This window comes from Mixophyes fleayi, chromosome 3, assembly GCF_038048845.1.
Source record: "Mixophyes fleayi isolate aMixFle1 chromosome 3, aMixFle1.hap1, whole genome shotgun sequence".
Lineage (NCBI taxonomy): Eukaryota > Metazoa > Chordata > Amphibia > Anura > Limnodynastidae > Mixophyes > Mixophyes fleayi.
The window spans coordinates 300,538,177-300,563,473 of record NC_134404.1 but is presented as its reverse complement, the minus strand read 5'-3'; the positions used below and the strand labels follow the sequence as shown (position 1 = coordinate 300,563,473).

General features: G+C 39.1%; 1 protein-coding gene across 7 annotated transcripts in view; it reads right to left on the bottom strand.

Moving 5' to 3' along the window:
• EHBP1 (EH domain binding protein 1) overlaps positions 1-25,297 on the bottom strand; it is a 267,437-nt gene that overhangs the window by 193,782 nt on the left and 48,358 nt on the right. For all 7 annotated transcript variants that reach the window (XM_075203887.1, XM_075203881.1, XM_075203884.1 and 4 more), the window contains exons 3-5: positions 12,193-12,250; positions 11,538-11,633; positions 9,808-9,861 (exon numbers count right to left, since the gene is read on the bottom strand). In XM_075203887.1, coding sequence (XP_075059988.1) covers positions 9,808-9,861; positions 11,538-11,633; positions 12,193-12,250 — 208 coding nt within the window. The remainder of the gene's footprint in view (positions 1-9,807; positions 9,862-11,537; positions 11,634-12,192; positions 12,251-25,297) is intronic.

Sequence of the window (25,297 nt, the reverse complement as noted above, 5' to 3'; positions counted from 1 at the left end):
TCAACCGTGTTGCTCCAGAATTCGAATAGACAGGGTCAGATGCTACTAGAGAAAAGGACCTGATAAGTCTTTGAGGAGAAAATAGTCCAAATGCTGAATAATGTTCTCTCCCAAGGCACGTAAACATTCTGCAATTACCGCCATAACCTTTGTGAAAATTCTCTGGGCTGTGAAAAGCCAACGGGGAAAGCCCTGAATTGATAATGGGAGCTTTCTACTGTAAAAACAAAGGACCGATCCCATGTGAAACTTGTCTACTCGTAGATGTTGGTTTAGCCCCTTGAGGTTTAGAACTGATCGAAATGAACCGTCCTGTTTGGGCACCAAAAACAGGTTTGAATAAAGCCCCCGTGTTTCTGCCACTCTGGACATGATCCCCAAGTTTCAAATATCTTAGGTGTACGCCGTCCACTGATATTTGAATAATTGTAGGTGACCCCCTACATCCACAGTCGCAAGGAGAGGAAGGTCCCATCATGCGGATTAGTATTTTTTTTATTTTATTTTTTTATTTTAAAATCTTGGGATTCGGACATCTTCTCGAGTAAGCATCTCTACCAGTTTGCAACTGTCCTCAAAATGCAAGGAGATTACCTCTATTGGCGGGCTGAACTTACTAGTTCACAAGAAAGGATTTCCAAAAAGACCCAAAACATGTAGTTTGTGATTTAGGGGAATTCACCGGCAGTAAAGTACCTTTACCTCGGGTTGCTTGGCTAATCATACTACCAAACACAATCCTGTGTCAATATAACAGAATAATCCACACAATAGAAGAATCTCAACAATAAGTTGATAACTATGTGAAGAAATTAGTAAATATTCTACAGAAATATATTTGTACAGATATGTGTAAGGCAAAACTGATGTAAGGTACTCATCCCTCCAGAACCATGGCTAGGGCAGATTACCCGCAGAAAGAAAGCAACCTGTCAGAGAGACACAGTCTACTGCTGATAGAGAGCAGCCTGTCAGTTACACACAGTATATACTACTGATAGAGAGCAGCCTGTCAGTCACACACAGTATATAGTGCTGATCAGTAGCAGTGATACCTGTAGTACCCACAGATAGAGAGCAGCCTGTCAGTCACACACAGTATATACTACTGATAGAGAGCAGCCTGTCAGTCACACACAGTATATAGTGCTGATCAGTAGCAGTGATACCTGTAGTACCCACAGATAGAGAGCAGCCTGTCAGTCACACACAGTATATACTACTGATAGAGAGCAGCCTGTCAGTCACACAGTATATAGTGCTGATCAGTAGCAGTGATACCTGTAGTACCCACAGATAGAGAGCAGCCTGTCAGTCACACACAGTATATACTGCTGATCAGTGCTTGTGAAGTAAAACTGATCAGGAGCTTCTTCAACTGTCTACTGTCCAGTTCCGTGAATTGGCTTCAAGGAAGAGACCAATCTGTGAAGGGGGAGCAGTCCTATAGGAAAATAACATGCTCCTTCTCAGTTTTTATATGTTATTATTTAAAAGGAAACAGACAGGCCATAAACAATCACATCACAGAGATAATAGTATAACCACTTTTGTTTTGACCCTGGCTAATGCCTTAATAAAATTATGTCTCATAATCACTGACTGAACACTCATGTAAAATACTGTCTCCACTAACTTTAGATCCCTTTATAATAAAACTCTAAACTGTAGGTAGATTTTTATATATACATATATATATATATACAGTTTTCTCTCTATTACCACAAGGAACCTCATTAACTAGTTATTCCTATACTTCGCTGCTGAGGACAGTGTCACACTGAGCACAAACGGCCCCCTGGTCTCTTTGCCCCACAGATAATTGGTCAGGTATTTTGAACAGGTATAAAATTCTGCACAAGAATTCTTGTTCTTATCAGACATTATATTTCTTTTTTTTCTTTTTTAAGAAATATTAGGCAACATTCACAGATAAAAATACAGTAAAATAATTACTAGTTCTGACTCTGGCTAATAGCCTCAAAACAGTAATATAAATATCTGTGGTAATAATAATGTAAAAGTGGAAGATATTGTATAAAATCACCTAAGTGCAGAAAGAGTCTAGTTATAACCCTATATGCCCTTTGTAAGTGTATGTATGTATGTATGTATGTATGTATGTATGTATGTGTGTGTGTGTGTGTGTGTGTGTGTGTGTGTGTGTGTATGTATATATATATATATATATATATATATATATATATATATATATATATATATATATATATATATATATATATATATATATATATACGCACACACATATATATATATAAAACTCTGCTGACTTATATCATAAACAACTTTCCCCACTGCGGTACTTAGTGCAATTGTCAATGAAGGGGATCCAGCAGCTGTTGGATTCTCCATTATTTCAGTCAGGAGTCCCCTGAGGTAAACTCTGGCTGAATTTTCCCACCTTTGGAGTGAACCAATCAGAGGGGGGGGGTCTCCTTTACACTACCAGCACTGGTGTTTTTTTTTTCTTTTTTTTAATATATATCCCCTATGTGGTACTTAGCTGACACAAGGAGGAATTGTGAGGAGAAGCCAGCAGCAGTAGAAGTCTCTGAGGTGCCTCTGAAGTCCGACAGCAATGACAGGAGAAGGTGCAAATATCTCCCACTCCGGAGCATACCACTGGACAGCCGAGAATCTCTCACTCACTCCCCGCTGTCTGATGGTTCAAACGCCCATAGGAAGCCTTTATCAGCTCAGGCTGCCACACTGCATTGTGCTCCTGTATAAATGCCCATTTGGAATCCTTCCTAGGGCTCTATGAGATCCAAGTCCCCCCTCCGCCTCAGCGGGGGACTTGGTATCTCCCAGTATGTCTGGTCCTCGGACAGAGTTTGACACTCTGCCTGTGGCAGCGCCGGACCAGTCGTGACAGTGCAGTGACAGTCGTTTAGCGCTGTCACTGCTCTTGATCAATAAACACCACACTGAGCTGTGCGGTCTTTCTTTTATAAATATTCTTCTTCTATTTTTTTAAAGTACAACGGAGCCTTGCTGCATTTTGAAACTTGTGAGGAAAAAAATGTTAAATACATCAATCCTCACCTACACTCATACCAATAATCTAATAAAAATAATAAAATCTAAACCTAAGCAGCAAGTACTGCTAAGCAGTACTAAACACAGCACAACTCCTTGGGCACTTAAACAAAACTGAGGTCTGTGGGATTGCAGAGGGGAGGAGTCAGCAGCAAACTTAGTTGCCAACTCCATGCGCCCTCATACAACCCCATGGTAGCAGTGTCCCCCAGAGTGAATGAAGTAGAAAGTTTATATTTTGCAATATAGAGATGGTCTGGCGCTCAGCTTACTGCGACAATTATTGCACTGCACCACCACACAACACCACCCGTGTCCACATATAACAGACATTGCTGTAAAATCAGAATGTGTGGGGACCCTTCGGCCACATCCAAGAGCTAGCCAGGGAAGGGGAAAGTGCATTACCCACCTATGGACCCCCTTCTTCCCACGGTTACATTTAATTTACTTAAAAGTTAATAAATGGACATTGTAAAGAAAAAAAAATTGTTAAAGATCTTAAAATATTTCACAGTGCTGTACAGGAAACACTATATAGCGAACTACTTGTGACACACAGATAATTCTACAGAAACCACAAAGACTATGAGAAACTTTTCTCAACGGGCAACTGCGGTAAAGCAAAGTGCTCCGATTCTTTCAAACAGTGCATTCTTATATTTATCCACTAGATGGCAGCATCTGGAATGTTAGAATTCTTTATTTGCAGCATGTATGAAGGCTAGTTTGGTTGCTGCTATTATTTAAAAATGACCTACCCACCTAGTGCAAGTTACTCAATATAATGAAACTAAAACAGCTAGCAACATTCTCAGTTAAAAATATGGAAAACCAGGGACATTATTGAAGGGTATTACATTCAATCTATCTGAGCCCAAAATGACTGACTAGCACAATATAATATAATAAAATGCTTGCAAATTGGTATAGAACAAGACTACAGCCAATGTCAGAGTTTCCAAAACTTTAAATTTTAAACTGTAACAGTGCACATTTTACATTTAGCAGTCTTAACAAGCTTATAAAACTTAATACAAAATAACTAACTATGGAAAGGGGGAGCACTGTAGCCCCCAGTTTGTTTTCACTGTTACAGATGTTTCTAAGGAAAGTCAGTTACTCACAAGCTATTTGTCAAAATACAGCAATAGCCAGCGTTTACAAGAGGAGACCAAGTACAAGGAGATAGTAAGTTGTAGCAGCCAATGTAATGATTTATTTTTTTAGATAATGCCATTTAAAAAACAGTAATCCTACATAAGACTTTTTTCTTGTTTAAATAGTAAATAGCAAGAGTACATTTTAAGCATGCATTTTTAAGTGAAGTGAAACAAAAACGTGAGTTATTTTTTTTCGCCACCACTAGATGGTGCTATTATGTCAGCTAATGTGAACTGAATTAACAGTAGATTCATTAAACAAATTAAAGGGAAATAATTGAAATATAAAATGTATCAACATCCTAATATTCAGGCCGCAGAGTATCAAATTTTGGTAAAAGATGAATGTCAAAATATCTGGAACCACATTCTGTTTTCCAACTAGTACTTAAAAATTGACAAATCTGATTGTAATATTCTTATCAACAGTACCAAGACCCTTTTCTACAGAATAAAAAACAAAAAACAAACAGAAAAAAAACAAAACATCTTCATAAAGTTGTGTATATAATCTCCATCTCTATATATCTATATCTATTCACATTAATATATTCACATTATTACCCATAGAGCATAGTGAATTATTAGTATACTAGGGAATAATGTGCACTATAAAGGGCTGCTCAGTGACACAGTGGTTAGCATTGCTGCCTGACAGTGCTGGGGTCATAGGTAGGATTACGTCTAGGGCCTATGCGTGTGTGGAGTTTGTATGTTCTCCCTGTGTATGCGTGGGCTTCCTTGGGGTCTTCCTCAGGTTAATTGGCCGTGGACACTCTCCCTGCCTGTCTCTGCCGAACGGACCTACACATGGTGTGCAGCCGCCGGCAGCGACCCCCCCGATCACCCCTTCCTGGATCCGCCACTGTGAGGCAGAGACTAATGTAAAGGATTACATATTATCTGTACAGTGCTGTGTAATATGGTACTAAATCAGTTAGAGACAGAAAAAAAGTGCACCGCACAGTTAGGTACATGAATGTAAAGCAGACTCATCAGGCCTGATTCATTAAGGAAAGTTAAGCAAAAGAAAGTAAGTAAGGCAAAACCATGTTGCATTGAAGGGGGAGGTAAATTTAAAAAGTGATGGCAGATTTATATTTGGGATAGGGCATGTCCTCAATCAACTTTAAATTTCAGTGTAGAAAAAAGCAAAGTATTTGTGTGCTACATGAAAAAAGCGACAGTATTTTCCTTATGTGCAAAATAGGCTAATTTGCATCCCTTGCACTGCAACATGGTTTTGTCCAGAAAACTTAAGAAAACTTACTCAAATTCTTAATGATTCAGGCCAATCATCTCTACATGTGGAGAGAGAAAAGCCCAGTGTGTGTAACAGCGGCATCCTACAGCACCTTTCATTTGAGAGGATGGTTTGCTATACAGTGTGCGACCTTAACCCATCAATTACTGGAGTGATGCTCATAGTGGTATCTCTATTTTCTCACAGTGGCCTAGTGGTTAGCACATCTGCCTCACAGCACTGGGGTCATGAGTTCAATTCCCGACCATGGCCTTATCTGTGTGGAGTTTGTATGTTCTCCCTGTGTTTGCATGGGTTTCCTCCGGGTGCTCCGGTTTCCTCCCACACTCCAAAAACATACTGGTAGGTTAATTGGCTGCAATCAAAAAAATTGACCCTAGTCTCTCCCTCTCTGTCTCTCTGTCTGTCTGTCTGTGTGTGAGTGTGTGCCTATAGTAGGAAATTTAGACTGTAAGCTCCAATGGGGCAGGGACTGATGTGAATGAGTTCTCTGTACAGTGCTGCGGAATTAGTGGCGCTATATAAATAAATGATGATGATGATGATAGTGGTATCTCTATTTTCTCACTATTTACCAGGCCTTTGTACCACCCTCCTGCTCTGTGGGAGCATTTACATAATCACTTGTACAGGTCACCTGCCAGCATCTAATCTAACCGTTCCATTACTTGTCTCCTCATCAGATAATAAACTGAAATAGGCAGGATCTTATGTGCGACTTGTTTCAGTGTATTATAACCATTTATCATGTGTATATTATTGTAGTGATAAATGAGGAATCATAGTTAAAGATGTATAAACTATAACAAAACTGAGGTGATTATGTCAAAATGTTATTTAATTTCTCACAATTGTATCATGGTTAGTTGAGTGGCAGTATTGTGTGTGTATGTGTAAAAAAGGAGATCATTTCTCATTTTTAAACTACCCTCCTTCCTACAGCAAACCCTATGCTGGGCAGACGTCCTGCAGAAGAAAGGGTTTTGTCACTCAAGTAGGCTGCCAGCCAAGTAGTCACCCTCAAGTAGGCTGTCACCCAAGTCACAGGGTCCCATCAGATAACTCTCTAGACCAGTGGTTCCCAAACTTTTGCAGTTCGCGGCACCCTTAGAGTCTCCATAATTTTTTCAAGGCACCCCTCCAAAATAATTACAGAGCAGTCCTGTTTTATAAGTAGTTGGGTCAAAAAAACATAATAAGTATTTAGGTCAGGACAGAAATACTTATTTAGTTGTATGCAAAAATAATACGCATAGATCCAAGGAAAAAATAATATTTTTGTATATTTTTTTCAATTATATTTCTGTCAAAGAATAATTGACAACTAACTCACACTGTGACCTCCTTCATCTCCACACACTCTGCCCCCTCTCACGCTGCCCCGTCTGCCCTCTCACTCTGCCCTCTCTCATGCTGCCCCTCTGCCCTCTCACGCTGCCTCCTCTCACACTGCCCTCTCTCACGTTGCCCCTATGCCCTCTCTCACGCTGCCTCATCTCACTCTGCCCCTCTGCCATCTCTCACGCTTCTGCCTCTCACCCTGCCCCTCTGCTCTCTCTCACGCTGCCCAGTCTGCCCTCTCACTCTGCCCTCTCTCATGCTGCCCCTCTGCCCTCTCACGCTGGCACTCTGCCCTCTCTCACGCTGCCTCCTCTCACACTGCCCTCTCTCACGTTGCCCCTCTGCCCTCTCTCACGCTTCTGCCTCTCACCCTGCCCCTCTGCTCTCTCTCACGCTGCCCAGTCTGCCCTCTCACTCTGCCCTCTCTCATGCTGCCCCTCTGCCCTCTCACGCTGGCACTCTGCCCTCTCTCACGCTGCCTCCTCTCACTCTGCCCTCTCTTACGCTGCCCCATCTGCCCTCTCACTCTGCCCTCTCTTACGCTGCCCCATCTGCCCTCTCACTCTGCCCTCTCTCACGCTGCCACTCTGCCCTCTCTCACGCTGCCTCCTCTCACTCTGCCCCTCTGACCTCTCTCACGCTGCCTCCTCTCACTCTGCCCCTCTGCCCTCTCTCATGCTGCCCCCTCTCACACTGCCCCTCTGCCCTCTCTCACGCTACCTCCTCTCACGCTGCCCCTCTGACCTCTCTCACGCTGCCTCCTCTCACGCTGCCACTCTGCCCTCTCTCACGCTGCCTCCTCTCACTCTGCCCCTCTGACCTCTCTCACGCTGCCTCCTCTCACGCTGCCCCTCTGCCCTCTCTCACGCTGCCTCATCTTACGCTGCCCCTCTGCCCTCTCTCACGCTGCCTCATCTCATGCTGCCCCTTTGCCCTCTCTCAGGCTGCCTCCTCTCACGCTGCCCCTCTGCCCTCTCTCACGCTGACCCTCTGCCCTCTCTCACGCTGACCCTCTGCCCTCTCTCACGCTGCCCCTCTGCCCTCTCTCACGCTGCCCCTCTATCCTCTCTCACGCTGCCCCTCTATCCTCTCTCACGCTGCACTCTCTCTGCCCTCTCACGCTGCCCTTTCACTCTGTCCCCGCTGCCCCCTTCTCACTCTGCCCCCCCTCTCACTTTGCCCCTGCCACTCTGCCACCCTCTCTCACTCTGCCACCACTCTCACTCTGCCACTCACTCTGCCCCTTTCTCTATGCTTCTCTCTCACTTGGCCGCCACTCTGACCCCCCCCCTTAGCCACTCTGACCCCCCCCCTTAGCCACTCTGACCCCCCCCCTTAGCCACTCTGACCCCCCCCCCTTAGCCACTCTGACCCCCCCCCTTAGCCACTCTGACCCCCCCCCTTAGCCACTCTGACCCCCCCCCCTTAGCCACTCTGACCCCCCCCCCCCCTTAGCCACTCTGACCCCCCCCCCCTTAGCCACTCTGACCCCCCCCCCCCCCTTAGCCACTCTGACCCACCATTCACCACACTGCCCCCCCTCCGCCGCGGGCAGCCAGAGGAAAAAGAAAAACAAAAGAAAAAACACTTACCAATCTGCGCCGCGCCAGCATCCTTCTCTCTCCTGCAGCGTGCCCGACAATCAGTGACAAGCTGCAGGAGAGAGAAGGATGCTGGATCCCGGCGCCGCTCGGATTGGTAAGTGTTTTTTCTTTTTTTTTTTTTTTCCCTCCGGCTGGTCGCGGCACTTCAGTGACAGCGCCGCGGCACCCCTGGGAGCCGCGGCGCACACTTTGGGAACCGCTGATCTAGACCAAAGTTCTTTTGTAAAATTAGAGGATGGGCATGGAAAGGTGGTAGGGTTGTCAATTAACCAAAGGGTGAGACTGTGAAAACCATATGCTGGGACAACGAGCCCAGACAAAGCTGTCATCATCATATATCTATATAGGAAATATAAAACATCTACATATTTAATGTTGTAAGAAATCTCTGCGCCAATTTATATTCCAGAACAGAAAATGCAAAAGGTGAACAAATTAGAATAACTACCGTACAGAGAACATGCAGTAATCACGTATCTTCTGGAATCTGATTACTAATGTCATATTGCTATCATCTGTTCAGGAGGTTATGAGCTGTCCACTGAATGGGGAGTTGTGTCTGCAATATGTCAGAGGAATGGTATGGTAGGAGAAAGATGTTGAACAATTTCCTGAACTAGTTTTGATCCACACTCAGGGGAGGATCCTCCTTCCCATAATGGCCTATGCACTGCCCCTTTACGGGTTCATAAACCCCCACATGTTATGAAAATGGCCAGACCTGGGGACTAAGTCTAATTGTGTCCATTGTGTTCTGCTTGACAGAGTTCATATAGTCTTTATGCCTGGTATACGTGTTCCGTATTCTTATCCCTTTGTTTTGTAACTGCATTGTATTTATTTGTATGTAATTTTATTATATTCTCTTTTTTATTATTATATCCCAGTAAATTTTCATATTAAAACTAAAATGAAAGAATGTGTGTCCTTGGTACTCTAATGAATCCATTTGCCTTTTTACGAAGTATCGACTTGTCCGTGTTAACCCTTTGAGTGCTTAACTGTATTACCTCTGATTGCTGGTGTGTGAATTCTTAAAACCTGTTGCTAAGAAAGGGCTTATTGTGTTCCAGTGTGTGCATTTGCGTGACAGCAATATGGGGTCCTATTGCCTTAATACAATTAGGGGTGTCAGAGATTAGGCATGTACTGATGTGGAGAAGAGTTTTGGGGGTGTTTCAACGAGGTCTGTAGCTTGTGTGATAGGCGAGTGCAAGGTTGTACCAAAATACTGTGTAACCCTTCATAGTAAACATCCAAGTTATGGATGCTGGGAGTGCATTCATGACCATTATATATCATTTAATGTGCAATGAAGAGGAATATGTTTTTTTTAAACACAACAATAGATTTGTAGCCTTAGCATTTTACTTACGTTTTCTATTACAAATGTCCATTCCTTGTCTTCAAACTCTTCTGCATGAGGGTCCTAAAACACAAACATGTTACGTTAATCCTGGAAAGGGCTACGTGACGAAAGCAGAGTCTGCTGTACAACATCCCTCAAATAATTCTTCCACCCTTATTTATCCACATAAACAGACCGCATGAATTGTCTCAAAGTTTCCTCAATATTAACAATTTGTTTTCTGGGTTTAATAACATGTAAAACAAAGGACATAGAAAAGTAATTAAGTAATTTTACAAATAAAGATATATAGTGACAACATAGAACTGACTGAAAAGAGCCAATATGCCAATATTCTGGGACTCAAAGTTTCAGTGTCTACGCTAGGGCTTCAAAAGAGGATCACAAAAGAATGTATAACATACTATAACAATCTGCGGACAGCAAAACAGATTCTTGGACACTGCATTTCAAAGCGGAGGTGTGCAATCTGTATTTACCGCAGTAAAGAAAAATAAAAGTACCAATAAAACAATTGCAGCATTGTTAAAGTTGTAAGTTAACTTCAGGAACATAATTACATTCTTAGAGGAGGTTATTTTTACTGCACACCAGACTTCCTGTCTGCAAGATTGTTAAGGAGGTTTCAGGCATGGAAAGTAAAAAGGAAAATTGAACCTGGGATTCAAACGGTGTGTGGCTGGGTGTGAGTAAGAAGAGGGCACGGCAAATTGGGCTGTACCCCCTTACTTGTACCACTGTATGTCAGAGCGTGATTCAAGCATAGGGGTGGGGGGAGCTTCTGGGCAACAGAAACCCCTAATAACTGCACCACTGAGTGTATCCGACAAGCTAATTCAGGCAGGTAAGTGTGTGTGTCAGGTTGTATGTAAGGGTTTCAAATAGAATAATTAATATTATATATATATATATATATATATATATATATATATATATATATATATATATATATATTTATTTTTTATTTTTTTTTAAATGTGGCTTTAGCATTTAAATACACTCATGAGAGAGTGTATAATACAATAAGCTTACTGTTGTGTTTCACACACCAGTGTACATAGAAGTAACTTATTTAACATATTGGAAGAATCAGTCATGAGGTGACTATTTTGGGGGAATGGGGGGGGGGTAGAGAGGAAATCAGTGTTATTGTTGATACAAGTAGAGTGTGTACAAACACAATATTGTCTGGAGTAATAGATATTTACAAACATAAACACATCAGCTGAACAGTAGTGTGAGCCGTACAGAGGAAGCAAATGACAGATTTATGTACACAGAAAACCTCCCACCCAGGTGGTAAATTAACAGACAAACTCCTACACACTTAACAAGATACAGTGCAATTATGTAGGTAGAGAAACACTACAATGCAAACACACAGTATTTACAGGGTAATAAAGGAAGTGTATGGTTTAACACACCAAAAACAGACAGCGTTTGGTCTATGCCTAAAAGGGCAATAGTCTAAGTTTACCCTCTGATTTCTACATGTCTCTTCATTACCAATACAGAACGCTGCTATTCTGAGCTAAATAATCTATCCATTGAATCTGTTTTCGGCTCGATCACGACGTAAATCACACAAAAAGAAGGTTAAAAAGAAATGATGCAATTTTACTTGACAAGTCTGACAATGTAAACTTTCTATGAAGAAAATAACATTTGACCAAAACAAAAACACACAAACTGAAAACACTTGGCAACAACAAAAAAGTGATAAATAAAATAATTACCTTGAAGAGGGTCACAGTGATTTCAACGTTCTCAGGAACAGGCCATACGACTACCCCTCGGTAAGGGTTTTTTATCCCAGGTTGCCAGCTATGTGCCTGCAATAGGAGACAGATATGATTTAGAATCTAGAATGTATATAACGTGAAATCAGAACACAGACATTTCCATACATATTTTTGTATGGGGAATGGTCACTTTGAAGGTTATGTTAGTTTGATTATCACTGCATCAGACCACCTTTCTCCACTTGGTAGGAGGAGAGTCCTTATTTACCATTGCAGAAAAGTGTGTGTTAATCATTGGTAGGATATCCTTAATAAAATGTATTTCGATTGACGCAAGAAAAAGAAATTACAAAAAGAGAAAAAATAAATAAATAAAAAAGCAGTGAATCTAATAGGCTGTGTGTAAGAAAAAAAGAAAAAAAGGAAACTAAAAAAATGTCCTTTGTATGTATCTACCCATTCCCTACAGGGGTGATCACACTCTTCCTCTGATACTAAAGGACAATGCTGGTTGTTAAGACTGTGAGCTCATGAACAGCTTCTTCTTCAATGATCTTTACAGAATTATTTCCGGTGGGGGATATTAGGAGTCATGGGTGTACTGTTTGTGAGGACAGAGTTCTCAGTAACGTTAATGCAGTCTTCTCACCTTGGATGATTTCCTTCGACTCCTTCTAGTCCACACCACAACCAATTTGTCAGGCTGCCTATAAAAGGACAAGAAATACATGCATTTAATTTACAAGCATTATAAACGTGGGAAAGACAAATGTATAATGCTACATTTCTTGTGCACTTTAACTAATCAGACAAACAGTTAAGCTACATGTAAGGTTCATAAATAAGCCTGTTAGCAGAAGACCTCAATGTATACACATATGCACACAGCTTACAGTCAGAATTGGGGGAAATTTCACATTAAGCTGCACAAGCTGTTCCATAGAGAGGGGACGTTCCTGCCATACAATCTTTGGGTTTAACCATTCTCCTGAATGGCATTCCACACTCTATATAAGTTGTGCACAATGCATAGATATTACACACAGTGTAACAGTCACTTTAGGCCAGATTCCACTGGTGAAAATTGTGCAATGTGACAACAACTACAGAACACTGAATATTTTGTTGAACAAAAGATTTCACTCAGCTCTTCTCACAGTTAACAAGTGAATTTCAACCATGGAACTGAATCATGCACAATAGGCGAGAATACATCCTATATACATATACATGTTAACGCATAAATGATTCAAAAATAATATAAGTATTTGAAAAAGCAAAGGTTATCTTTATTCTTGCAAATTGCATATGCAATGGTCTGTATTCATCATGAAACACGACAATATCCTCCATGTAAGACACAAGTTATATAGAAGTAACACCACCCCTCTTACATACGTCACTAATCACATCACATACTAAAGAATATACCTCAAAAGGACAAAGTTGGTTATATATAATCTCTTCATAGTACACAGATTTCTATGCCTAAGCAGGTCAAAGGGCATATGTGACCTCTTACACTCTTCTCTCTATATAGCATGACAGCTGCTGACCATTTTAACATCCTATGAATAGATGCCCTATTGTAGAGTATAACATAGAAAAACAATTTAACCATTTCACAGAATACAGAAAGAAATCATTTGACCAACAGATTTTATACACATCAATATTGTTTTATCCAACATATATTTGTACCATAATTTTTCTATTACATTTCCCCTCTTTGTGAAAACTATTCACACACTATAACCTTTAACTTAAAAAAAACATATCAACTACAAAAAAAAATATAAAAAGAGATATTAATATTTTTTATAAAACTAACTATCAAAGAGAAATGTTTATTTAAGTTGTGGTACAAATATTCTATCCTCCTTGATATTCTTCAATGCAATAGAAATATTCCTTAGTGAATCAGAGACTACATTTTAAAAGAAGATAAATTAATGCACATATTATTAAAAAAAATAATAGCATATTTTTCTAATGTCCAAAATAGTCCTTTCCACTACCCTAATATTCCTGAAAATATACCTGTAAATCAAGTAGAAGGAATCCACTATCAAATTCTCTCACCAATTATCATCTTCTGTATCAATGTTATTATGACTTTTTCTGAATTTATTTTTTTAGTTTTGAAATATGTAACCTATATTTATCTATTTCTTTCTTCTCGATTTGTCTTATTATTCAAAATGTACATACACTAATACACGTTATAAACCGTTTCTAAAATGTGACAATATACACTACTTTGTGCAGTTAAATAATCTAATATTAATCTTATGTTGGATTAATTTTAGTTTTATACGCTCGAAACTCTTTGGAAACATATCTAAAAGTGTCATCATAAATTTCTGTAATGTTATCCAACAAATCAGCTAATTATTCAATTGCTTTAATATTATTTAAATATCCCACATGTCCATGAGTGAAAACATTTTCAAAACCTACCCCTACTTTGACTGAATGTTCTGTTTTAAAAAGATGTTTATATTTAGTACTTACAGTTTTTACAGATCTCCTCGTTCTGCGTTTTAAGTCCTGAGCGACCATGTCAACCAGATCTCGATTTCCCATTATCATTGTACTAGGAATTAATTCTCCCAATATAACATATACCTTCAAAATTTGGAGGTAGCCATTTATATGCTCGCCTTCCACATATGAAATACAAATTCTCAGGAAATGTATATGGTATATCAGATATTAAACTATGAGCTGCCTCATAGCCCAATTCACAAGTGGTCCGATTAACAGAATGTATCGTCCACCTAATTATATTCCCACTCAATGTTATATTAATCAATTTTTCAATTATTGTTAAAGAATTAAACTATACAATCCTCAAACGTTCCTTTATTATTCCTAAACATATTTTCGATACTTTATAATTCACTCCTTTCTGTTGAATCGTAGGTTTTGTAGTTTTATTATAACATGTTATATTTTCATGTATCACATTATAATACTTTATCAATTTTATATGTGATGGCATTGTAGTACTATACTCTTCTTTCATTTTATTACCACATTTCTTTTCACCTAATTTTACTTTCATTTATAGGAAATGGTATAAGACCAACATTATAATGTCTATGAGGTACTTATATATAAACCCAACACTCACTAGTATTAAATTTTTTCCTATTAACTAATGAAATACATTATTGGATGTCGATCACTAAAAAAACTGGATCATCTAAGCACCATTGTACGCATAAGTTTTCCATATGATGCTCACAATATTTACAAATACATGCTTGTGTTGGAGATAAATTTCACAATGGTTCTGTGATGCATCTCATTTAACTCTCCTTTCCAAAACCGTTACATTATAGTTCTGTTGTCCATATACAGGGCTGTAAACATATAGATCAAGAAAAATACCAATTGCAAACATGATTAATGTTAAAACAAATAGCAATGTCCATAATTTCAAATTTGGCTGTGAACCAATTAACTCTGAATACCAGTTTCTTTCCGTTTCTTGTCTTTTCCTCTTCACAAGATTTTCATCCCCTGACTTCGTCAAGTGGAGAGCATCTTGCCTTTGTAAGGGCCGAGACATTATTATGGTCTCAGAAATATCCCTTACTTGTAGAATAAAGGTGATAATTATCTTCTCACTTGTTCAGGATCGACTGCTTTCTTTCAATGGGAAGCGTGTATCCAAGTGCTTTTTCTTTGACCTTTAATGCTGTTGGCGTCATTAATAGCACGAGATATGGACCTCACCACCGATCAGTCAACGATCCGGATCTTAAAAAACTTCTTATCATCATCCAATTTCTCAAATTCAAATTATGACAGGCTCTGTCAATCGGAATCGGTTGTGTGCCTATCACAGCAACTGGAATCTGTCTCAACTGTTTAGTAAATGATAGAATGTAGTTAAGTCACATCATTAACTTGGCTTTGACTGGTATTGCAATTCAGAGTTAAATTGGGAATTCTTCCAAACAGAATCTCATACGATGATAAATTGAGAGGACCTCGAGGGGTTAATCTGATAGCATGTAAAACTATTGGCAATGCATCAGGCCATAGCATCCTTGTTTCCTTGAATACTTTAGACAGTTTATTTTTAATAATCTCGTTGTATCTTTCAACTTTCCCACTACTTTGTGGATGGTACGGTACATGAAGCTGTTTTATAACTAACAATTCACACATTTGCTTAAAAACAGATCCAATAAAATGATGACCTCGATCAGAAGAAAGTACCTGTGGTATGCCATATCTACATACAAATTCTTGTACATTTTTTCTTAGCTGTAACATTAACGGTGGCTTTTGCAACCCAACCACAAAATTTATCAACACATATTAATACATATTCTAACATCCTACACTTAGGAAGTTGGATAAAATCAATTTGAATTATTTGAAATGGGCCATCAGTTGGTGGCAGGTGATTAGGTATTGTTTTTACTGCCTTCCCTGCATTACTCTGTAGACAGATAATACATGAAGCACAGTACCTGGTAGCTATGGCTGAAAATCCAGGTGCACACCAATACATATGGACTATATTCTTCATAGCAGCCTTACCTGCATGGGTTAATCCATGACTCATTTGTGCCAATGCTGGTAAGAGTGCTCTGAGAATTACAGGCTTACCTCCCTTTCCACGCCACAGTCCATCTTTACCAATTTGACATCCTGCCATTTCCCATCGGGCCTTTCCCTGTGAAAAACAACCTTTTTTCATCTCAATTAGTTCAATTTAATCAGGTATTACAACATTTAGAATTTTAGTATTTTCAACAATCGGTGCAATGTCTTTTTCTGCTGCTCTCTTAGCAGTTAAGTTAGCTCTATGATTTCCTTTTGTTACTTCATCATGTCCTGTCATATGCGCTTGGCATTTAATAACTGCTACCTATTTTGGTAATTGAATAGCATTCAATAATTCATTTACAATTTCATGATGAGCGACTATTGTACCATCAGCTGTAATGACATTTCTTTGTCGCCAAATTTTAGTATAATCGTGAACAACACCAAACCCATATTTACTATCAGTGTAAATATTTACTGTTTTATTCTCTGCCAATTGACAAGCTTTAATTAATAATTTTAATTCAGCATCTGAGCAAAATGTGGAACCGATAAGCTTTCAGAATATATAGTCACATTATCATCCACTATTGCAAATCCTGACTGTAATGCTCCTGTATCATTTCTCCTATGACAACTACCATCTACATATAACATCAAATCAGGATTTTACAATGGTATTTTCTAAATCTGATCGTGATGCAGTAGTTTGCTGCATGTATACAACACAATCATGTGGTTCATGAACAAAATATTCAAAATTCTGACGTTCACTTTTGTTTGCATTCTCCTCATCTGATTCACTTGATGCCAAATCATTATCTGGTGTATTCAAATATACCTTCCCCTCTCTTTTTAATCTTATCAGATTCAATATCAGAAGTAATAAACAATTGTAGCAGAATATTTAAAACGTTGCATCTGACAAGTGTAATATTTGCAGCCATTAGAAGAATCAATTCCCATTTTGTTAGTCTGGCATTTGTAACATATCTAATCATATGACATTTTAAAAGCGTTAGTACAACATGTGACACTTGAACAGTAAGTGGATTTCCCAAAACTATTAGCATATTTGTCTACCAATATAGCTGTGGCTGCAACATATTTTAATACAATTTGGAAACCCTCTAGCCACGGGATCAAGTTTCTTACAGTAGTATGCAACAGGTCTGGGTATATTCCCATGGGGCTATGTCAAAACACCAGCTGTATGACCTGAATATTCGTGACAAAACAAAGTAAGTGACAACTCATAATTTGGTACATTTGGTTTCAATTTAACAGAGATCGGGCTAATCTTCATTTTCCCAGTCTCATTTAAATCTATAGTTCACAACTGACTAGGTACATTTTCTAGCATGTCATCTACCATTTTATTTAGCCCTGGTTGTTAACACCATACAAGCTGAATTCCGTATGTGTCGTGATAAGACATATTAGTATCTATATCAAGAGCTATCTGCATGTCTATTTCTCTCAGGTATGTCTAAAAACACTCCATCCGGAGTACAATATATTGAACATCCTAATTTACACAACAAGTCTCTACCTAACAAATTAGAAGGAGCATTTGCTGCCAATAAAAAAATGTTTCTCTGTGATATGACCTAAAGTGACTTTTACTGACTATTTCTTTTAAAGAAATTACATGATCAGCGACTCCTATGGGCATTTACAATTCTATCAGTAATTGGTAATAAAATGTAATTATTTATTTATTTATTTTTCAGTACTGATCCTGCAGTTCCCGTATCAATCAGAAATTCATGCTTATTACCATTAACTGTCATATTCACAATGGGGCCTATACATTGTTTTTTTGTTTTTTTTTTACTGGACACGTGTACAAAAGTTGCTGGAGACCGTCAATTTGATCTGGTCTTACCAGATTGTCTCTGTTTCCTAGGCTTTCTGCAATACTTGGCAAAATGCCCCCTCTCCTGGCAGTTATAACATATCACTTGTGATCTGTTACTTCTGTCAGGATTTTTAACCCTTGCATTAGTTTCAACCTTTTTAATTACCATATTATCCTCATGATGTGCAGCAATTGCGGCTAAGGCATCAATATCCTTCATAACCCAAAGATGGTCATGAATTTGCACTCTGACTTTTAAATTGTTTTTCAACCCCTCCACTAAAGCACTAGTCAAAATACTTTTAAAATCCGCTTTTGCAAACACATCAGAAACACCCAAATGATTTACAACTTCTCTTCTGAATCTAGCATTATATTCTCTAACCCTTTCAATTGTACCCTGTTTAATCAAAAAAACTTTAGAACAATCTAAAAATTTAGCCATAGCAAAAATCCACTGTACATAAATTTCAACTCTTGCACTATTGTTAAGGGTTTGACAATTGGCCTTATTTAACCAAAATTGCAAAGCTTGCGTTTCTTTACTTTTAAAAACATCCTTTCCTATTTCTCCTAGGACATTTATATCAAAATTTCCTTTTTCTGTAAATTCAGGACACCTTGTTAACCATTTATGCACATATTGAACAGACTGTTTTTCATATTTATGGAACATAACAGCCACTGGAGAACCAGGGGGAAATTATCAACCTATCATTAGGCTTTTCCAGTGTGGTTGCATATGCTTCCATGGCGCAGCTTATCTTTTTTATACTCCAGTCAGTCTGCGCTATGGTAACCACTATTAATATGCAACTCCCTGCTTACAGGCTCCAACCGTTATAAGCGACATCACACTTTATCTCGTCAGATAAATCCTGGACTTATCATACACACATATTACACGCACTGCTATCTAAGGTCTTATAGTATATTTTTATGTTTCACCTTAAGTGACTTGGGACTATGCTTTGCCTCCTTCAAACGTTAACCTGAGTGATATTTGAATTTGGCAACTGACCTGGATTCTGGCCTCGTAAAGAAAGCCCAATCACACTCACATATATTCACTTATTCATTCCATGGCTAACAAGGTATAACAGTCTCTGAGTAATAAACAGAAAATAGAAATTCTAATTGGTACCAAATCTATGCTTATACTTCTATTCAAAGATATAAAGCATATAGACAAACAATTAAAGATACGTTTGCAATTTCACACTTACAGAGATAACTATAAATACCTTTTCAGCAAACCCAGAGAGTGGGAGACAGAAATATATAATCATAAGATAAAAATATATTACCTTTTGTGGCCACTATTGAGTATATATTTTCCTCTCCCCTCTTCCAGAAGTGTTGGCTGATCGATAATTATAGATATTTCTCGTGGGACCTCCATAATGTTAACGCATAAATGATTCAAAAATAATATAAGTATTTGAAAAAGCAAAGGTTATCTTTATTCTTGCAAATTGCATATGCAATGGTCTGTATTCATCATGAAACACGACAATATCCTCCATGTAAGACACAAGTTATATAGAAGTAACACCACCCCTCTTACATACGTCACTAATCACATCACATACTAAAGAATATACCTCAAAAGGACAAAGTTGGTTATATATAATCTCTTCATAGTACACAGATTTCTATGCCTAAGCAGGTCAAAGGGCATATGTGACCTCTTACACTCTTCTCTCTATATAGCATGACAGCTGCTGACCATTTTAACATCCTATGAATAGATTGTAGAGTATAACATAGAAAAACAATTTAACCATTTCACAGAATACAGAAAGAAATCATTTGACCAACAGATTTTATACACATCAATATTGTTTTATCCAACATATATTTGTACCATAATTTTTCTATTACAATACACACACTCGTATATTGACATGTATTTTACACACAAACAGGCCAATGTGAATGCAAAAACTCAAAAATGTGCTAATAATTGTATAATGGTGCTTCTCGGTGACATCATTCCTGCGGCCAAGCCATGGACCAGCAGTTATAGTGAAAATGTAAACACACAATGCATATGTTATAGCTGAATGCTAAAAATGTATTGACCCCCGTTTATCATTTTATACAGGCCATGGTCATCTTTTTATTCAGGCCAAAGATGACACAGAGCCCAGTTTGACCAGTAGTATACAGTGTGTACTGTGCTGTGTCATGTGACCAGCTGGATGCAGCGCCGCGCCAGGTGACCAAAGAACAGATCATGTATATTTACACTCCACTCCTGATACAATTACTGCTGAAGATTTTGCATCCCTACCTTGGTCTGAGCTACTTAAACACCCAATGGCATCAATGCTGGCTGCCTCTTCTGCAGTGAACTTGAACATCCAATCTAATCCACAAAAGTAGTCATCACCAACACTGACAATGCCAACTGCTCTCTGCAGTGCCCTGACCCTTCAGCTGTTAAGTGTAAGGGACACATGAAGGATTTCTAGAGGAGTGTTCCACGTGCTTTATTTTGGAACATCATCAATCTAAGTGGTAGAATCTGAGCAGGTTTTACAGCAGATGGGACAATAGGCAAATATAAAAGTATGGAGCAGCCCTTAGTGCTACAATGCTATGTAAAAGAGAACTACGTGGAAGTCATCACTATCAATCAGCACTTGCCCTGTAGCTGGTGCAAGTGACATGGCAAAAAAGTCTAGCAGCTCAGAGATGCCCGAAGCTTGAATCATACGTGTGCTCTGGCTTTGCACGCTCTTACTGTACATCGCCTCCGTGTGTACGCCCATTCCCTCTCCCTTTCTACCCTACAAATCACAGGCAGTTGAAGAGTCCCTTACATTTGAAGATGATCTGCATGCACTTGCGTTCCCTTGGACACAATCTTACATACAATGACATGTACCAGGATTTACATTATTTAATGGATCAGGCCCAGAATGTGCAGAACAATGAAGTCCAGGCATAACAGCTGCTGAAATCCATGAAGAGAAGCGGTACTGTGCAGCTGTCCATATGTAACCACATAACAAAACAAAACAATTCAGAACTGCATACAGAACACAAAGTAGCGCAATAGCCAGATAGGAACATTTGAATACAATTCGTAAAGTAAAACGTACAATGTAGTACAGTGTTGGCTAACCTGTGACACTCCAGGTGTTGTGAAACTACAAGTCCCAGCATACCCTTCCAGCAATAAGCTGCTATATATTGGCAAAGCATGCTGGGACTTGTAGTTTCACAAAACCTGGAGTGTCACAGGTTAGCCAACACTGATGTAGTAAAATATTAAACAAATGAAAACAAAAAAGTAAACCTATACATTAATGCAAAATCCCCACAATAGTTTTAAACTCTTCAATGCAAAAACTAACTGTGTTGTTCCTAGAAGCCAGGTAATCATGTGATCGGAGCAAGTACCTGGGCAACCGTAACCCCCCCCCCCACTAGGTGCGCACTAGAGTATGGCTACAGGGTTTTGTTGTGAGCACATCAAAGTGAACTTGTCTTGCAGTTTGGGGGTGAGCGAGGGGGCGGGGAATCCATCACTACGCACAATTAAAATGTTAATTAAATGTAAATTATTACCATAATTGATAAATAATCAGCTATATAAATGTCTGTGTGAGCAGGAACTCCTGCGACAGTGAGATTATGTGATCAGTCTGAACCAAGGTACTGAAAGCTGGCAGATATTATCACAGGAGGTCTCTCAAGCGCACACTGAGCATGCTCCTGCTAGTATACTCGATAGCAGTCTAATGACAATCTATGTATATTCACTAACATCATACAGGTAAAAACGTGAACATAGAAATTATAGAGCTGTAAAATACAGAAAATGTAAACATAGGTTTAGTTATGAGTTGTCTGCTCTGAGAGTCATCTAACGCTCCAGAGACAGGCCCACTGTAAAATCCTGTTGGAACACAGAAGAAATCATCAATATCATCTTCTAACCGAAAGAAGTGTATACAGCAATCAATAGAACAGCTGTTAATAGGTTGTACACATTTTTGTCACTGTGGATCACAAATAAAACAATGAATAAAATGCTTCATCTTAGTTAAATGGTGGAAGCCTCATATAGATATATTCTGCCTCCAATTGCAGTTTTTTATTACAAGATGTATTTATTAGCAGTAAATAGCAATGCTCAAAGGCAGCTACATGTTGCATAGTAAATAGAATAACATAACATGTAGTGTTCCCAGCCACCACAAGGTGGCAGGAGATTATGTCACTAGCTATGGTGCTGGATACAGCAATTATGGTTATGTCATGAAGATGGCTATATTGTCAATCTTAGAGGGCTCTGAACAAGCAATTTAATACATATTTTACATTTTGTACAGAATTACTTATTTTACTTTTTGTACAGTTTCTATATAGATTCTCTTTAGTAACTAAAATGTACTGCATTGTTATGCAGTACATGACAGAATGCTGGGTACTGGGGAAGGCCTGGATGGCAGGAAGGGCTTACAGCTAAGAAGGAATTAAAACACAGTGAGGTATAGCATAGCCAAGTAGTGAAACTAACAGAGGTGCTACTGTAATATAATGCAGCCAGTCCAGGGTTTACATACCTAATCCTTCTAGATATCTGGAATTGTTACAGATTGCTGACAATTGTCCATACATTATACATTGGTTGTACTGGTGGATTAAAGTGTTTTTAAAAAAAGTTGCTCTGGGCCTTCTGATTGGAAGAGTACTGTTGCCATCCAATCAGAAGCCGGTTAGCACATCTAGACCCTAAGAGATGATTACAGAAGCTGTCCAGCAGATATTCCTAATATCTGTAAGTACAGTAGTATGAGCCTGCTCAGCTAATGACAGGGATCATATTTCACTGAAGTAAATTGCTTTAGCCTAATACAGCACATTAAAACATTTTGTTTTCAATGTTTGTGGATACAGATTTTGAATTTAAAACTATCACAAATTACCAAAAATGAAAAACAGAAATCACTTTCAAAAATAAATAAATAAAACATTCATGCCCCTAAAAACTCACCCTCAAATTTGCACAATTTACCTCAAGGGTCACACAATGGAGGGAACACAACTGTGGAGCCCCAATGAAGCCTTGCATGATGTGCAGCTGCGCACACTTCCGGGTAGTACTGTAACTCTCTGTGAATAAATTATATACACCCATACATATGGATCAAGATCAAACGCCAAGACGTTCCACAGATAGGACCTTTATGTTAGGAGTAGAGTAGCAGCTCTGGCTAAAGAACAACCTCCATATCATCATCATCATCATTTATTTATATAGCGCCACAAATTCTGCAACGCTGTACAGAGGACTCACTCACATCAGTCCCTGCCCCATTGGGGCTTACAGTCTAAATTCCGTAACACACACACACACACAGACAAACAGACAAAGACAGACTAGGGTCAATTTGATAGCAGCCAATTAAGCTACCAATATGTTTTTGGAGTGTGGGAGGAAACCGGACTACCCGGAGGAAACCCACGCAAACACGGGGAGAACATACAAACTCCTCACAGATAAGGCCATGGACGGATATTGAACTCATGACCCCAGTGCTGTAAGGCAGAAGTGCTAACCACTACGTCACCGTGCTGCCCATCCATATCCTTGTCCACAATTAGTTTGCAAAATATATAAAGAAACTGCAGAGATGGCTGAAAGTCTTGTGGCCTGAAGAGCCTATAGCAGAAGATTATGGCTTGAATGCTATGGTATTATTGGTACAAATCAAACCCTGCAGACAAATAGTTTCCTCCCACAGACCATAACATACTGATAGGTTAACTGGCTTCTGATTTCTTCCAACGCATTGAAGTGAACGAGTTCTAAATGATACAATAGTTTTCTCTATAATTGCTAAAATGAAAAAATCATTATGCAAGTAGGAGACAAATGACCCAATTCAAATATACAAGACCTCATCAGTTTGACCTTGTTAAAATTGTTCCATTAATACACATTAACAACTTTGCTACAGCTACAAATGAGAGGATTTCTGATATGCAAGGTACAATCGCACCATAATAAATACAGACACTGTATAACCTTAGTTTGAATGGCCTTTTGAGCATTTATATTATATGCTGCCGGAATACAATGTGGACAATATAAACTATTACGGTAATCCAACAATAGAAAAACACTCAAGGCTGCACTTTAGATCAGTTCTGTGCATAGCCTGCCACATAATAATCTGCCCACAAACATCTAAACATTTGTGAGGCTGTAGGAAATTATCATGGGGCCAAGAATGTGATCGCACCACGGACAAGGTGGTTCAGAAGATAAACTGGGTACAGCAGGACAGTCATTGCTGACCGCTTCTAATGCTTATGCCATCTCTATTCCTCCTTAGATTTCCAATTTTTCTTAGGTTAGAGCAGTTGGCGGCACCAAAAGAAAAACACCAGGGTACACACCGTTACTACAATCTGACAGATAACCACACTAGTGTCTGTGCAGCACAAAAGCAGAAGCCTCCTCTAGAACCAGTAGCTCTGAGAAATGGTGACACCAGCTATGGTTGCAGACAGGTTACTGTTTTATGATACCTGCAGCGACTGGATCACGTTCAGTTCTCTGCCTTCTGCTGGAAGCCAATAATGCAGCTGCCTAACGGTAGCCACCCACATGTTCCCCGCCAGAAAATACAGAAGGTAGCGGAACCTCTTAGTATGCTCATATGGGCAGGGACATCTGTACTTCCTGTCAATTGGATGTAATTTGGTTGTCATGATCCCCTCAATGTACAGAGCTGCGCAATACATAAATAAATAAAAAAATTACTTCCATCCTACCCCCGTTAGCAGAAAGTAATGTGGAAGTCTGTATTTCCACTTGCAAAATTAAACAAATTCATAAGGAGTCCCTATTGACAGTCAAGATGTTGTAATTGCGAGTTCCCCAAAATAACACATTATTGGCAAAACAGTGGATATCGGTCCCTGCAATTAAATAGGAGATACTGCCAATAACTATAAAAAAAATGAGAAAAAACAAACCATCAAAACAAGCCATAAAAATGATATGCTGATCACACACAAAGCAAACCAGAAGCAGAACATGTAAAATATTCACAAACTGAAAATCAAAACACATTTTCTCCTGCAGTGTTTGGGGGGCACCAAGGAGCTGAGGGAAACTATGAATTGACTCATCCGTATCCCATAGTCATAAATATCCTTCCCCATCCTGTAAAATATGTATCTATAATATAAATGTCTAGTGGCGTGTGTTAGTCTGTCTGTGTGTGGAAAAAATAAAACCAAGCTGCAGCGCCACCTGCTGGGCGGAATTATACACTGACCTACTAAATTCTTAGTG